The sequence below is a fragment of the Portunus trituberculatus genome, chromosome 38 (assembly GCF_017591435.1).
Source record: "Portunus trituberculatus isolate SZX2019 chromosome 38, ASM1759143v1, whole genome shotgun sequence".
Classification (NCBI taxonomy): domain Eukaryota; kingdom Metazoa; phylum Arthropoda; class Malacostraca; order Decapoda; family Portunidae; genus Portunus; species Portunus trituberculatus.
The window spans coordinates 3403955-3421454 of NC_059292.1; the positions used below are offsets into that span (position 1 = coordinate 3403955).

At 40.1% G+C, this 17500-nt stretch overlaps 1 protein-coding gene across 2 annotated transcripts in view; it reads right to left on the bottom strand.

Annotated features, from left to right (window-relative positions):
• The window catches only part of LOC123514746 (KH domain-containing, RNA-binding, signal transduction-associated protein 2-like), a 334680-nt gene extending 324276 nt beyond the window's left edge, over positions 1 to 10404 (bottom strand). For both annotated transcript variants that reach the window (XM_045272847.1, XM_045272846.1), the window contains exon 1: positions 9767 to 10404. In XM_045272847.1, coding sequence (XP_045128782.1) covers positions 9767 to 9980 — 214 coding nt within the window. In that variant the 5' untranslated portion in view covers positions 9981 to 10404. The remainder of the gene's footprint in view (positions 1 to 9766) is intronic.
• Positions 10405 to 17500: the final 7096 nt, after the last annotated feature.

Consider the following 17500-nt stretch of genomic DNA (forward strand, 5'->3'; position numbering starts at 1 on the left):
CGTTGGGAGTTTTTTTTAGAATATTTTTTGTTGAATTAGAATATTTATGTTTAGTTTAACCCCTACAATACTAGGACACATTTTTACCTTGGGCTTTGTGAACGATTAAACCATTTTATTGACATTAGGAAGGGTCTATGGAGGTCAGACGATTAATGACCACAGTCTTCACTATCTTAATCCCCCACGTAAGTTTCTGATGCTATATAAAATCACCAAGTACTAAGCAGAATGAATATGGAAACGCGCCATGGCACTGAAGGAATGAAATACGATACCGTCATTTTTAGGTGTATTCTCTATCCGTGGAAGCTCATTAAACTAGCAAGCAAACAACCAGTCAATAAATAGATAAATAAATGAATGAATAGATAGATAAAATAAAACACTCAACAATATCAGAAGCCATACACTTAAGTTAGGTTAGGTTAGATAGCAGTGATAGTATTCTTACCACCACCACCACCACCACCACCACTAGAATTTCTTTAACAATATATATTTTTGTTTTCCACAGGTATCCTCTGTCTAAGTCGCCTGGTCACCTGTTGTTACCTGTCTGATGGCGTCACACTCATCTCTGCGGATCCACAGTAATGGTAGGAGAACTATTATGCATCTCTCTCTCTCTCTCTCTCTCTCTCTCTCTCTCTCTCTCTCTCTCTCTCTCTCTCTCTCTCTCTCTCTCTCTCTCTCTCTCTCTCGATAACGTTCTTCCGGCCACAACACAACCAATCACATGCATCATTGAAGGTGGGTGCGCAAATGACACACACACACACACACACACACACACACACACACACACACACACACACACACACACACACACACACACACACACACACACACACACACACACACACACACACACACACGTAGACTAGCGCCCCCTGTGTGTGTGTGTGTGTGTGTGTGTGTGCGGCAAGAAAAGGGTTAAGAGGAGGCGAACTTTAAAAAGAAGAGAGAGAGAAAGAGAAAAGAGAGAGAGAAAATCTACGAGTATTTTTTTTTTTTTTTTTTTTTTTTTGAGTTGGACACAGATGGAATTATTATGTTAAAGGTGGGGCCGGGTAAAACAGTAAATATCTTGTGCCATAAGCTTAAAGGCGACCAGGAAAAGAGTAGCGAATGTTTCTTTAAAGGCGCACTGAACCACTCACACACGCACACACACATACACACACACTAAAAAAAAATGAAGGCAAGAAAATCAAGGGAGAGTGGAGAAGAGAGAGAGAGAGAGAGAGAGAGAGAGAGAGAGAGAGAGAGAGAGAGAGAGAGAGAGAGAGAGAGAGAGAGAGAGAGAAAAAAAGAATAGAAACGTACTGTAGCGTGTAATTTATTTTTTGTAAGCTTTGTTCTCGAGTTTGGAATTGAATAAGAGTTGGTAATCTTTCTCTATTTTCCAATTTTCACGTGTTTATTAAATCCTTAAATCCTGTGTAGCATAATTACGTGGTTAACCCCTTCAGTAATGGGACGCATTTTTACCGTGAGTTTTAGGTGTGATTAGACAATTTCATGAACATTAGGAGAGGTCTATGATTGTCTGAAGATTAATGGCCAGAGTTTTCACTATTTTTAATCCCACATGAGTTTCTGAAGCTGTTTAAAATCACCAATTAGTAACCAGAATGAATATGAAAAAATGCCATGGGACTGAAAGGGTTAATATTGCGTGAGTTAATTATGAGTCGAGAAGTGTAATGTTGTAGTGTAATGTTCTTGTTTACTGTTTGGTTTATTTGTTTATTTTAATGGAGTTTAGCAATTAATCAGCAGTGCATATGTTTTCTTTTGAATGTGTATGAAGTGACAGACAGACAAGCAGGCAGGCAGGCAGGCAGGCAGACAGACAGGCAGACAGGCAGGCAGGTAGACTGACAAACAGGCGGAGTGACAGACAAATGCAGATAGAAAACAAATAAATAGCCAACTAGGACTTGTTTAAGATATCAGCAACAGAGAGAGAGAGAGAGAGAGAGAGAGAGAGAGAGAGAGAGAGAGAGAGAGAGAAGCAATGAAGGGACACAAGTGAGATCCCTTCGCTGTGGTCACGTTAATTAAATACAAATAACAGGAGTGTACATATAATTTTTTCCTCAACATCGTCCTCAACGCCACAAAAAACAGTATCAATCTGTAACTTTCATTTCGTCATGTCCGTTCTGTTTTATACTCTGCTCCGCTTTATTTGGGTTTTCTCTTTTTATCATTGTTTTATTCCTCAACTTTCCTCTTTAGTGCGACTGAAAGATGTACTGTGGCGGGGCGGGAGCTGAAGAAAACGGAGAATGGGGTGTTACGTCAGTGGGTTTGTGAGGTTATTAGTCTTTCTCACAAGGCAAACAAATGTAAAAAAAACAGTACTTGTCTTTTTTTTATGTGTGTGTGTGTGTGTGTGTGTGTGTGTGTGTGTGTGTGTGTGTGTGTGTGTGTGTGTGTGTGTCATCCTAATGGTATATGGACAGAATGTGTGTGTGGTAAATGGACAGAATGTTTTTTTTCGTGTGTGTGTGTGTGTGTGTGTGTGTGTGTGTGTGTGTGTGTGTGTGTGTGTGTGTGTGTGTGTGTGTGTGTGTGTGTGTGTCATCCTAATGGACAGAAAATGGATAGTGTATGTTAGTGTCTTTTTTTTTTTTTTTTTTTTTTTTGGTAATAAGTGTCTTAAAATTTTTCCTTCGCTTTCTTTTATTTCTTTTTGTAACGAGTACTTTTACATTTTCCTTTTTCTTTCTCTTTTCTTTTGTTTCCTTTTTCTTTCTGTTGTGTCTTTTTCTTCTTTCTTTTTTTGGGTAACGAGTGTCTTGTCGAAAAAAATGTTCATAGGAAAGAGAGAGAGAGAAATATATTACTCTGTCCAAGTACATTTTTTTTCTTTTTGTTTTTTTAGTAATGCATTATTCCAATATTTATAAAGAATAAAACCAGACTTGCATGTGATGAATGACTAATTAAGGACGAAATTCATAACGCTTTGTCCCAGAATGAAGAAGAGAGAGAGAGAGAGAGAGAGAGAGAGAGAGAGAGAGAGAGAGAGAGAGAGAGAGAGAGAAAAAAATAACACTAGATCTTTCTGCAGTTATTTCTTCCCTGCCTTCTTTACCCTTACACACACACACACACACACACACACACACACACACACACACACACACACACACACACACACACACACACACAGACAAAGACAAGATACTAATTAGACCAATAAATAAAGTACTGTACGTGAAATCAAGACCGCCTTTTGTAGTTTTTCTCTCAACTTGACCGCCGAGACCTCCATCTGTCATCTGTCCAGCTAAGCACAAGAAAACAAGATGAAGTAAAGAAAATAAAGAATAAAGGGAATGTAAAGAGTAAAGAAGAAAAGAAAAAGAAGATAGAAGAAAAGAAAAATATAGGACTAAACACAATACTATATTTTTTTTGCTTCTGCCACATTCACGAGAAAGAAAGAAATGAAACGAAAAAAGATATAGAATAATCATAGTAACACCTTAAAATAAACACGATAAAACAGAGAGAGAGAGAGAGAGAGAGAGAGAGAGAGAGAGAGAGAGAGAGAGAGAGAGAGAGAGAGAGAGAGAGAGAAAAACCTTAAAACTTCCCCGCTATATACAGATTTTTCCTCCCATACACACACACACACACACACACACACACACACACACACACACACACACACACACACACACACACACACACACACACACACACACACACACACACACACACACACAAGCAAATCCCAAACACCTGACCCCTTGCATACCTTCCCCTTCCTTCTTCCCCCAACGAGCAAATCATAACACCAAGCCTGTCTCTTAATCGTCCTAAGATGAGGCTACTGGAGGACTGAGATTGCGTCGTACCTGTCAGGATTATGTTGGTGTTCTGATCTTGACGTAGGGAAGGACTGAAGTTAAGAGGACTGCCTTGGGAGTGCTTTGGGACTGCTTTGGGACTTCCTTGGGACTGCTTTGGGACTGATTTGTGACTTCCTTGTGACTACCTTGGCAAGATTACATTGAAGTTCTGATCTTGACGTAGAGAAGGACTGAAGTTAAAAGGACTGCCGTGGGACTACTTTGCGACTACCTTGCTGGATGGTTGGGAAGTGGGATGCCTTTCGAGTTTAGTGGGACCGTGTTGGGACTATATCAGGGAGCCATAGACAAAGGAGCGATGGTTTAGCGTGAAATAGAGTGTTGATTAATAGGTTTGGGAGATTGTTAAGGGTGTTTTGGTGTGTTGTGTGGGGTTGTGGTGCTTTGGGGTTGGGAATGAGGGGTTCGGGTTATGGTTAGGATTGGGTGAGGTTGTGTTAGCGGGATTATGGAGTTGTGGGGTTGTAATGATGGTTGTTGTTGTTGTTGTTGTCGTTGTCGTTGTCGTTGTCGTTGTCGTTGTCGTTGTCGTCGTCGTCGTCGTCGTCGTCGTCGTCGTCGTCGTCGTCGTCGTCGTCGTCACTACTACTACTACTACTACTACTACTACTACTACTACTACTACTACTACTACTACTACTACTACTACTATTACTACTACTACTACTACTTTTATTATTATTATTATTATTATTATTATTATTATTATTATTATTATTAATATCATTTTTATTGTGAAAGTCTAAAGTGGTCTTGGCAGTGGAGAAGGAAGACGAAACAAACATGACAGGGGAGAGAGAGAGAGAGAGAGAGAGAGAGAGAGAGAGAGAGAGAGAGAGAGAGAGAGAGAGAGAGAGAGAGAGAGAGAGAAAGGGGAGAGCAAATTTATGATGCTGACTTTTGTGTCCAACAGGTAGGTGTGTGGGTCGCTGTAGTTGTTGGTGTTGTTTGTTGTTGTTTGGTGTTGTTTTATTGCTGGTGTTGTCACATTTATATACCATTATTCGTGTTATTTGTGCCATGATTTCTGAAACTACTCTCTTTTCGTTTCTACTTGGCTCAACCTCGTAAGGAGCGAAGGAGAACTAATACACACACACACACACACACACACACACACACACACACACACACACACACACACACACACACACACACACACACACACACACACACACACACACACACACACGTTTATCATCCTTAGATTTTTTCCTGCTTTCCATATTAATTCTCTCCCTCTCTCGTTACATGTATTTTTTCCCCTTCCATACTTACTTGCTTACCACAGATCTATTACCTTCCATGCTAAATACACAGGTTTTTTTCCTCTCTCATACTTACATAGTTATATATATCCTCCTATACTTACATACATTATATATTTGATAGAGACTTTTACTGTGTCACACGTACTAGACACTTTTTTCACTTCAAGACCTACTAGACTTTTTTTTTGCCCTCTCCTATACTTAATGCGTATGTTTTCGTCTTAAATCACATACAGTTTCTCACCAGGCTTTCTTTGTCTCGTCTCCTTTATTTAATTTATAGATTTTTCCACTCAAATCATTATTGCAGACCTCTCCTCACATACTTGCTCCATAAAACAACGGCACCACTAACTTTTTTTAACTGCTATGGCCTTTCCTTACAGACCTGCTCCATATAATATAATCAAAGCAACACGAGCCTTTTCACTGCTGTTACATTTCTGTGTCAACATTCAAAGCTCCAGTGATAAAAGGCGGAGTTTGTATAGACACAGAAAAATAAAGAGAATAAGAGGTGTATTTTTCTTCTATTTGAGGCTATGAAAATATTTGATTTCTCCAGTACCAGGACGCGTTTTCATATTCATTCTGGTTACTATTTGACGATTTTATACAGGTACACAAATGTATATTGGGATTAGAATAGTAAAGACAGACCATTAGTGTTCTGACCTCCATAATGTCAATAAAATCGTCTTATTATACCCAGAAATCAAGGTAAAAATGCGTCTCAGTATTGAAGGGAAGTTAAGGGACCTCAAAACATGTCAAACTGTCTTAAATGCCCTCAAAACATGCTAAAGTGTCTTAAAATGCCCTAAAAACATGTCAGACTGTCTTAAAATGCCATAAAAAATTTCTTACTGTCTTGAAATGCCCTCAAAACATGGCAAAGTGTCTTAAAATGCCCTAAAAACATGTCAAACTGTCTTAAAATGCCCTCAAAACATGCCAGTGTCTTAAAATGCTATAAAAACATGTCAAACTGTCTTAAAATGCCATAAAAAATTTCATACTGTCTTGAAATGCCCTCAAAACATGCTAAAGTGTCTTAAAATGCCCTAAAAAAATTTCATACTGTCTTAAAATGCCCTCAAAACATGTTAAAGTGTCTTAAAATGCCCTAAAAACATGTCAGACTGTCTTAAAATGCCCTCAAAACATTTCAAACTGTCTTAAAATGCCTTCAAAACATGTCAAACTGTCTTAAAATGCCCTCAAAACATGTCAAACTGTCTTAAAATGCCCTCAAAACATGTCAAACTGTCTTAAAATGCCCTCAAAACATGTCAAACTGTCTTAAAATGCCCTCAAAACATGTCAAACTGTCTTAAAATGCCCTCAAAACATGTCAAACTGTCTTAAAATGCCTTCAAAACATGTCAAACTGTCTTAAAATGCCCTCAAAACATGTCAAACTGTCTTAAAATGCCTTCAAAACATGTCAAACTGTCTTAAAATGCCCTCAAAACATGTCAAACTGTCTTAAAATGCCCTCAAAACATGTCAAACTGTCTTAAAATGCCTTCAAAACATGGCAAAGTGTCTTAAAATGCCCTAAAAACATGTCAAACTGTCTTAAAATGCCCTCAAAACATTTCATACTGTCTTAAAATGCCTTCAAAACATGGCAAACTGTCTTAAAATGCCCTCAAAACATTTCAGACTGTCTTAAAATGCCCTCAAAACATTTCAGACTGTCTTAAAATGCCTTCAAAACATGGCAAAGTGTCTTAAAATGCCCTAAAAACATGTCAGACTGTCTTAAAATGCCCTCAAAAAATTTCATACTGTCTTAAAATGCCTTCAAAACATGGCAAACTGTCTTAAAATGCCCTCAAAACATTTCAGACTGTCTTAAAATGCCCTCAAAACATTTCAGACTGTCTTAAAATGCCTTCAGTGTCTTGTGATAAGTTGCATTAGGTGTCAGTGGGAAGAAAGAAAGAGTTTAGTATTGGAAGAGTCGTGGAAGAGTCGTTTGTATTTAATGATAAAAATGCCATAATGTTCATAAGAAGCGACGTTATTTACACTTGTTTTATTAATGGCCGCTCCAGTTTTGTGTTTGTTACTGAGAAGGAAAATTTAATAGAGGCAATCCTTTGTGTGTGTGTGTGTGTGTGTGTGTGTGTGTGTGTGTGTGTGTGTGTGTGTGTGTGTGTGTGTGTGTGGCTATCTGTCTGTCTGTCTGTCTGTCTGGCTAGCTGTCTGTCTTGCTGTCTATTTATCTCTGTGTGTGTGTGTGTGTGTGTATGTGTGTGTGTGTGTGTGTGTGTGTGTGTGTGTGTGTGTGTGTGTGTGTGTGTGTGTGTGTGTGTGTGCGCGTGTGTGTGTGTGTGTGTGTGTGTGTGTGTGTGTGTGTGTGTGTGTGTGTGTGTGTGTGTGTGTGTGTGTTTAATATGGTAATTCGCGTAATCTGTTTGTCTGTCTGAGAGAGAGAGAGAGAGAGAGAGAGAGAGAGAGAGAGAGAGAGACGTGGATCAAACTCCTATCATAAAATATCCAAATAAGTACCACATTTTAATCCTTTACTAAACACTCACACAAATCTTGACATTTTCTACATTTTGTTTTCCTTGACATGTCTGTTCTTTTTATCTATCTATTTCTTATTTAGAGGATCGGAAACTCCTTAATATTTACGTGATGGGATTAGGAATATTACGTTATATCCTCTCTCAGTGGACACCGTATGCTTAACTCCTTCAGTACTGGATCGCGTTTTTATCATGAATTGTTGGTATGATTAGACGGTTTTATTTACATTGGAGGGGGGGGGGGTCAGAAGAGTAATGGCCAGAGTCTTCACTATTTCAATCGCCCACATGAGTTCGTGAAATTGTGTAAAATCAACAAACTGTAAGCAGAATAGATATTGAAACGAGTCATGTTATTAAAGAGGTTAATAATCTGGATGTAATGTCAATATCTTTTCAGTAATACAAGTTCTCATTCATTTCAAAGGAGACTGAAGGAAAACAAGGGAATTTGACTCTTATTTACCTGTTCCTATGTACATTTTCTTCTCGTATTTGAGATTAAAGAAACTATAAATTGGATGGCTGTACGTCTCTCTCTCTCTCTCTCTCTCTCTCTCTCTCTCTCTCTCTTCACGGTGGAATCTTGGCGATTAAGAAAGCCAAACTCGCCTTGGTAATTAAGGAAGTGAAGAAAAACAACAAAAACACACTCCCGCCCTCCCAAGTGCCGGGGTGCTCTCTCTCTCTCTCTCTCTCTCTCTCTCTCTCTCTCTCTCTCTCTCTCTCTCTCTCTCTCTCTCTCTCTCTCTCTCTCTCTCTCTCTCTCTCTCACTCGGTTTCTTGCCTGGAAGTCAATGTAACTTTTTCCTATGACTTAATGATTCTGTAGTAGTAGTAGTAGTAGTAGTAGTAGTAATAATAATAGTAGTAGAAGTAGTAGTTCTGCTTTGTAATATACACAAACACACTTACAAACTACTACTACTACTACTACTACTACTACTACTACTACTACTACTACTACTACTACTACTACTACTACTACTACTACTACTACTACTACTACTACTACTACTACATACAAGAGTTGTAATACCGGCAACAGTAGAACCCGTATGGTGATAAAAGCAACAAGATACTGGAGATAGTAACAGTAATAAGGAGGTCAATAAAAGTAGGAGCAGCTACACAGTACGAGAAATAAGGTAGATATAACATGTAATAGCAATAACAGTTGTGGTTAGATTCAGGTAACAGTAACAGTGGTACTAATAGAGTGAGTGGTAGGGAAACACGAGTTGATAAGCTGAGGAATATATTTTTTTGGACGTTTCAACAACACAGCCATCCTCAGATTGAATGTGTTCCTCTGCATCGACTTGTGTTTCCCTGCCACCCACTTCACACATTTGTCTGGATATACACAGTGATAATAGTCATAATAGTTACAGTAATAGTAGTTAGTAGTAACACTTAAGTAATAATGATGTTGATAATGATACCTAATGATAACATAATAGTAGTAGTAGTAGTAGTGGTGGAATGTAGTAGTAGTAGTAGTAGTAGTAGTAGTAATAGTAGTAGTTACAGTCAGGGAATAAGAGTATGATAGTAACACTTAGGTAATAATGATGATGAGGATGATGATGGTGATACTTAATGAAAACATGATAGTAGTAGTAGTGGAATGTAGTAGTAGTAGTAGTAGTAGTAGTAATAGTAGTTATAATCAAATAATATTAAAAGAACTAGTGGTAAATATAGTCACGTAATATTGATGCTGATAGTTCTAATATTGATGCTGATAGTACTAGTCATAGTCAGATAACTGTAATAGTAAGAATAACAGTAATAGTCAACTGATAGTATTGACAATCAGATAATAGTAATAATTGTAATGGCCATGTCAAAGAAAATAGTGATATTGGTACTCAGGTAAAGATGATATTTTGCATTAGTCAGGCCGTAGTAGTGGCAATAGTTGTAGTAGTAGTAATAGTAATAGTGAGGTAATGTCGGCAGTAGTAGTGTTATAGTAGTGCCAATGATAGTAATGGTGCGGTAGTATGGGCAGTAATTATGTGATAGTAGTGCCAGTGATAGTGCCGTGCCTTACCTTGAGCTATGAGTCGCTTGGTGAGGTCCATGCCGCTGCCTAGACTCAGTGCCTCCTTCTCCCTCATGAGGCCGTCCAGGTAGGTGCCGTCCACGCTGGGGGCCATCAGGGGCGGCACGGGGGGCAGGATGGCACCTCCACCTCCTCCTCCTCCAGCCACTCCCTCAACCCCGTCCAGCGCCACCACCCCCACATCCTTACTCAGTTCCTCCATCACAGGTCACCAACACCACTACTTCCTTCCGTCACCACAGCGCGCCTCCTCCTTCTCCTCCACCACTCCGATCTAATCTTCTTCTTTCCTCCTCCTTCCTTCTTTCCTCCTGCACCTGAGTCACGTGAGGGGCGCTGTCACACCTGTCCGAGTCACCTGTGCAGTCACGTAGGCGGCGTGTTGCACTGGCCTCCCACGCACCTGCCGCGACACACACCTGGCCCGAGTCACCTGCGTGTCACCTGTGTTCCGTGAGTCACCGTGAGTCAGGTGTGTGAGTCGTGATACCGTAACTCGAGCTGGTGCAGTTACCGCGAGTCACTTCCACGAGCCGCGTCGAGTGAGTGAGTGAGTGCGTGAGTGAGTGAGTGAGTGTGTGTGTGAGAGAGCGAGGAGAGGGCGAGGGAGATGCCTCCCCGCTGGATGCTGGCAACATACTACTCTCCACGCTCTCTCTCTCTCTCTCTCTCTCTCTCTCTCTCTCTCTCTCTCTCTCTCTCTCTCTCTCTCTCTCTCTCTCTCTCTCTCTCTCTCTCTCTCTCTCTCTCTCTCTCTCTCTCTCTCTCTCTCTCTCTCTCTCTCTCTCTCTCTCTCTCTCTCTCTCTCTCTCCTCTCCTCCCTCCTCCTCTCTCTCTCTCTCTCTCTCTCTCTCTCTCTCTCTCTCTCTCTCTCTCTCTCTCTCTCTCTCTCTCTCTCTCTCTCTCTCTCTCTCTCTCTCTCTCTCTCTCTCTCTCTCTCTCTCTCTCTCTCTCTCTCTCTCTCTCTCTCTCTCTCTCTCTCTCTCTCTCCCAGCGTCACTCTTCCTCCTCTCACCCTCCTTCTCTCTCTCTCTCTCTCTCTCTCTCTCTCTCTCTCTCTCTCTCTCTCTCTCTCTCTCTCTCTCTCTCTCTCTCTCTCTCTCTCTCTCTCTCTCTCTCTCTCTCTCTCTCTCTCTCTCATTTCTTTTCGCCTTTCCCATAGGTTGTCTCTCCTCACCTCTCCCTCTCTCTCTCTCTCTCTCTCTGTCTCTCTCCACCACAGCATTCACTCTTTCCCTAATTATCTTCATTAACAGAAACTCCCATCTCTTCCTCCCTCTCTCCTCCCCTTCTCTCTCCACTACACCCCGTCTGCCTCTCTCACTCTCTCTCTCTCACTCTCTCTCTCTCTCTCTCTCTCTCTCTCTCTCTCTCTCTCTCTCTCTTTCCTCCTTTCGCCCTCCTCTTCGTTTCCGCTTCTATCCCTCTGCTCTTAACCTCAACCAAAACCACGCCTCTTCCTCCTCCTCCTCCTCCTCCTCCTCCTCCTCCTCCTCCTCCTCCTCCTCCTCCTCCTCCTCCTCCTCCTCCTCCTGCCAGAATACTATGCGAGCTACAAACATTACTTTTCCTCTCAGAATGTCCTTATTTCTTTTTTTTTTCCTTCCTTGTCAAAAAAAAAAATGTTCCTAGAGATTGTGTCGAGTGTTGTTATTATTATTATTATTATTTTTTTCCTCTCTCTACTTTCTTTCCCTCTTCTTCCTAATTATTTGGGTTTTGTCTCGCGTGTCTTCAGTTTTACTCTCTCTCTCTCTCTCTCTCTCTCTCTCTCTCTCTCTCTCTCTCTCTCTCTCTCTCTCTCTCTCTCTCTCTCTCTCTCTCTCTCTCTCTCTCTCTCTCTCTCTCTCTCTCTCTCTCTCTCTCTCTCTCTCAAATTAAGACAGTGCTTACCCTTAGCGTCCTCACCATAGCAGAGAGAGAGAGAGAGAGAGAGAGAGAGAGAGAGAGAGAGAGGTGGAGAAGGGTAAGAAAAGACGTAAAAGGGAATGATATATTAAGTGAAGTGTGTGTGTGTGTGTGTGTGTGTATGAGAGAGAGAGAGAGAGAGAGAGAGAGAGAGAGAGAGAGAGAGAATTAATGGAATGGATTTTTTGAATGGTTCCCCCTTTTCATTTTCTTTTTCTTTTCTTTTGGTGTTTTTCTTTTTCTTTTTTTGTGAATGTAGGGGAATAAGTGGAATAACTTGTATGAATTCAAATAATGTACGAAGGCAGCCTCTCTCTCTCTCTCTCTCTCTGCATGTAACTTGAATTATTTATATTATTTTCACTATTCGTATTATAAATTCAAATGCTGGGACGTCAAATTCTAACTAAAACCCTCGAGTGTGTGTGTGATTCACTGTTTGATCTGCTGCAGTCTCTGACGAGACAGCCAGACGTTACCCTACGGAACGAGCTCAGAGCTCATTATTTCCGATCTTACATCCGATTTACATCCCGTACCTACTCACTGCTAGGTGAACAGGGGCTACACGTGAAAGGAGACACACCCAATTATCTCCACCCGGCCGGGGAATCGAACCCCGGTCATCTGGCTTGTGAAGTCAGCGCTCTAACCACTGAGCTACCGGGCCGTGTGTGTGTGTGTGTGTGTGTTCTGGTGACGATTCATTGGCAGTTCTTTTGTTATGTTTTTGTAGTTTCAATTTTTTTTTATTCTTAGTTTATTTGATTTATCTTTTTTTTGTAATTTATCTAGTTTTTGTTATATGTACGTATTAGTTTTTCTTATTATTGGTTTTTGAGAGAAAGAAAGAGAGAGAGAGAGAGAGAGAGAGAGAGAGAGAGAGAGAGAGAGAGAGAGATTGTTAGGTGTCTTGATATCGACTTTCATGCATTTCTCATCTTGTTTTGGACAGAATGGTTTGAGTCTCTGCCTTCGTTTATGTTGTGTGTTTATTTCGTAGCGCTGTGACACTTGCATGGGAGGGAAGTGACGAAACTCTGAGTAATGGAAGGAGATGGAAGAGAAAAGGTAACAGGAGATGAATGAATGAGGAAGATTTCAACATTTATATGGAATAGAAAATAACGGAAGAAATAAGAGTTTAGAATTTAAAGACAGAAGTAATAAGATGAAATGTTTAACCCCTTCACTACTGAGACGCATTTTTTACCTTGAGTTATGAATGTGATTAGGTTTTGTTTTCATTAAGAAGCGTCTCTGGAGGTCAGAAGATTAATGGCCACAGTCTTCACTATTTTAATCCCCGCATAAGTTTCTGAAGCTGTATCAATCACCAAATAGTAAGCAGAATAAATATGAAAACATGTCCTGGTATTGAAGGGTTCAAGAAAAAGGAAGGAAAAAAAATGGAAAGAGAAAATAAGATGCATTAAAAAGAAGAGGACTAACACGAGAAATGCAAGTATTGTACACGTATTTGACACGAAGGGAGGATTAAAACAAACAAACTGGTAAAGGAAGGAGAGAGGAAGCCTTCATGATGGAATGGATAAAAAAATAATGAGAGAGAGAGAGAGATAGTAATGTTGTAAAGAGTTGTGAACAGGAAGGACAGTGAGGGAAGAGAGTAGAAGGACTAATGACAAAGATAGAGAAGTAACTGATAATGATGGAGAGAAGAGAAGAAAATGAAAATGATACGAAGGAATGTGCATTAAGCTAAGAAACGTTTTAAACTGACAGGAAAAGAGAAATATGAAGTAACAGATCATGACTAGAGAGAGAGAGAGAAAAGAAAGAGAGGAAGACAGACAGACAGAGACAGAAACAGAAACATATAGACAAACAAGCAGACAGACAGACAGACACAGAGAGACAAGATACCAAACACAATCCACAAAACTAAAAAATTCAATAGGCAAAAAAAAAAAAAAAAAAAAATAGACGACGACGACATTAATGGTAAGAATTAATGGGGATGACAAGGGCTGAGCTGAGGGATGTGGAAATAACAGTGGAGTCTCACAGTGGATTTTTAAGGGGAGTAAGAGGAGAAGTGGTAGTGTCAAGGGGAAACCAGAGTGAGGAATAGGTGTCGTGGGAAGCCAGTGGAGGGAAGCAAAGGGAGGAAAGCAGAGGTGTCGGGGCTTGGTCTGGCTTGGAGTGAGTTAATGTGGCTTGGAATGGCTTGGAATGGTTTAGAGAGGCTTGGAGTGGCTTGGAGTGGCTTGGAGGGGCTTGGAAAGGTTTCGTGTGGCTTAGTGGGGCTTGGAGGGGCTTGAGGTGGCTTAGAGTGGCTTGGTAGGACCTGGAGAGGCTTAGAGTGGATTTATAGGAGCTTGGTGCGGCTTCGTGTGGCTTGGAGGTACTTGGAGTGGCTTGGCGGGGTTTGGTGTGGCTTGGAATATGTTTGACTGGCTAGTTGTGGCTTGATGTGGCTTGGTGGGGCTTGAAGGGGCTTGGAGTGGCTTGGCGGTGCTTGGAGTGGCTTGAAGGCTATTGGAGGTGCTTGGAGTGGCTTGATGGGTCTTGTTGTGGCTTGGATGGGCTCGGAGAAGCTTGGAGTGGCTTGATAGGGGCTTTGTCGTTCTTTGAGTGTCTTGGCGAGGCCTTGGAGTGGCTTGGCTGGACTTGGAGAGGCTTGGACTGGCTTGGAGTGGCTTGGTGTGGCTTGATAGGGCCTTAGAGTGGCTTGGGGTTTGCAGGACGCTTTTCTCCCTTAATGAAGCCTCGTGTTGGAGTTACGGGGAAACCTTATTAGAGAGGCGACAGCTGGCGACCCGCAGGTGGTGTGTGTGTGTGTGTGTGTGTGTGTGTGTGTGTGTGTGTGTGTGTGTGAGTGAGAGAGAGAGAGAGAGAGAGAGAGAGAGAGAGAGAGAGAGAGAGAGCACACAGACAGACAGACAGACAGACAAATGACATGATAGCTAACGCATATTTCCTAATGTTCGTGTTCCAATATGCAGAAAATGCCGAGTGTTTGCCGCCTCTCCTCTCTCCCTCTCCCTCCCTCCCTCCCTCCCTCCCCCGTCCTTTCCCCTTCCCACGCACTCACGCACGCACACACTCATTAAGAGCACTCGCCTGAGTAATCAACAGTGATCTGCTCGCACGTGTAGCCGCTGTTATTGTTACGGTTGTTATTGTTGTTGCTGCTGCTGCTGTTGTTGTTGTTGTTGTTGTTGTTGTTGTTTTATTGTTTTATTATTATTATTATTATTATTATTATTATTATTATTATTATTATTTTTGTTATTATTATTATCATTATTATTATTCCTTGCCAAATATGCCGTCAGTAATATGAAGACTCCATGCTTGTACGTATATATTTGATGTAAAGGCTGAAGGTTACATAGTATTGGATTCTAGACTAATGGCATCGTGAAGCGTAAGTCATAATTAATGGAAAGACAGATTACACATTTAGGGAGCTCACCAGTAATCTGTGGCCCCGAATTTACATAAATTATTTAAATACCCGTGTCATGCAAATGTTTAATCATGTAAGGTGGAAATAACTGACATGGGGTTTGTTTATCTATTTCCTTATTAAATTGTTTCAGATTATAATTTTTACGCTATTTTTTTTCTTAACCTCTTATGTACTGGGACGCATTTTTACCACGAGTTTGGGTATGATAAGACGATTTCATTTACATTGGGAAGGCTCTATGGAGGTCAGAAGATTAATGGCCGTCACTATTTCAATCCCCATATAAGTTTCTGAAGCTGTTTAAAATCGCCAAATAATAAACAGAATGAACATGCAAATACGTTAAAGGGGTTAAAGAAGCAGAAAATAATCAAAAGTACAAGTGTTACAGTACGTGATAAAAAAAAAAAGTAATACTAGTAATTAGATAATATTAAGTCCTTCAGTACCATGACGCATTTTTCCTATTCATTCTGGTTACTATTTGGTGATTTTATACAGCTTCAGAAACTTATGTGCGGGATTTAAATAGTCCAGACTGTGGCCATTAATCTTCTGACCTCCATAGACCCTTCCTAATGTCAATGAAATAGTCTAATCGTTCACAAATCTCAAGGTAAAAATGTGTTAATAGTTGTGGTATTAATTTCTGGCAGATAAGAATGATAATAATAATGACAGTCAGGTATTAGTGATGGCAATAGTAGTAGTCAGAGGTAGGCAGATGGTAGTATTGTTAGTTAGGTAATAGAAGTGGTAGTAGTAACGTTAGGACTTTGTGCGAGTAGTAGTAGTAGTAGTAGTAGTAGTAGTAGTAATTGTGATGGTAGTAATAATAGAAGTAATGGAAGAACTGGTGGTAGTAGTAGTAGTAGTAGTAGTAGTAGTAGTAGTAGTAGTGGTAGTAGTAGTAGTAGGAGGACTAGAAATTATAGTAGTAGTAGTAGTAGGTGGTGGTAGCAATAGTGGTGGCTGTAGTAGTAATTGTAGTAGTAGTAGTAGTAGTAGTAGTAGTAAAAGTAGTAGTATCAGTACTGGTAGCAGTAGTAGTAGTAGAAGTAGAAGTAATAGCATTAATCTTGGCTAAGTTACGATTTCTCATTTAATTAAACCTTTCATAACATTGCAGAAGTTTGTGAGTACAATCTTGCCTTTCTTCACACCCTCATTGCCTCTGCACTAACTTGTACGGTCTCTGTGTGAAGTTTTAGTACACGTGTTTAATTGAGGTGTAAAATGTGGGGAAAGTCAGTGTGCTAAGTTAAAGTACCCGCGCGTTTAAGTATGCAGTGTGTTGGTGGCGGGAGGAGTGGCTTTGTTAATTAAGTTACCTGTGTTCTTTGTTACCTGTGGTCTGTGGAGTACCTGTGTTTAAGTTTGTACTGCTAATGTTGTTGTTCCAGTCCCTATTCTTTTTTTTTTTTTTTTCCCTTTTGTGTTTGGAAGGTGTTGCAGGAATGGTCTGGTTTTTTTTTCTTTTGTTCTACTGTTTATTTCTCTTGTGTTCCAGTGTCTATTTTCCTTGTGTTCCAGTGTCTATTTCTTTTCCCTTTTGTGTTTGGAAGGTGTTGCAGAAATCGTTTGTTTGTCTGGTGAAGTGTTGAATTTACTGATGTTATTCTTGTCTTCCTTTCTGTTGATTTTCTGTTGCGGGAATTATCTGGCTAATATATTTTCTGGTTTGACAGAATTGTTGTACGTAGTTGAAGTGTTTGGTAATATTCTGTCTCCTGTTTTTCTTTTCTTTTTTCAGTTTTCTTTTTATCATCAATACTGTGTTGTAAAAAATGACTGGTTATGACAATTTTAGTCGCTTTTTCTTTTTTTTTCTTTTCTTTTTTGCTTCTCTGTTGGAAAGATGTTGCAGGAATTATTGTCTGTCTAGTCGAGTGCTGAATTGAATGATGTAGTTCGAATCTTTCCTTTTTATGAATGGCTACGATAAATCCAGTCCTTTTTTTTTATTTATTATTCTTTTTGCTTCTCAATTCCTAAGGGGTTGCAGAAATTGTCTAGTCGAGTGTTGAAGAAGTGATGTAATTTGAATCTCTCCTTTTTATGACTGGCTACGAAAATTCCAGTTCTTTTTTATTTGTATTTTCGCCTCTCAGTTCATAAGATGTTGCTGAAATTGTTGTCTGGACGTGTGTTGAATTAAGTTATGTAATTCGAATCTCTCCTTTTTATGACTGGCTACGAAAAATTCCAGTCTTATATTGATTTGTTTTTTTGCCTCTCAATTCCTAAGATGTTGCAGAAACTGTCTAGTCGAGTGCTGAACTGAGTGATGTTTCTCGAATCTCTACTCTGTATGCGAATATTACGTTGCAGGAATGATTCGTTAGTTTAATCCTAGCAACACATATTCTTTCCCT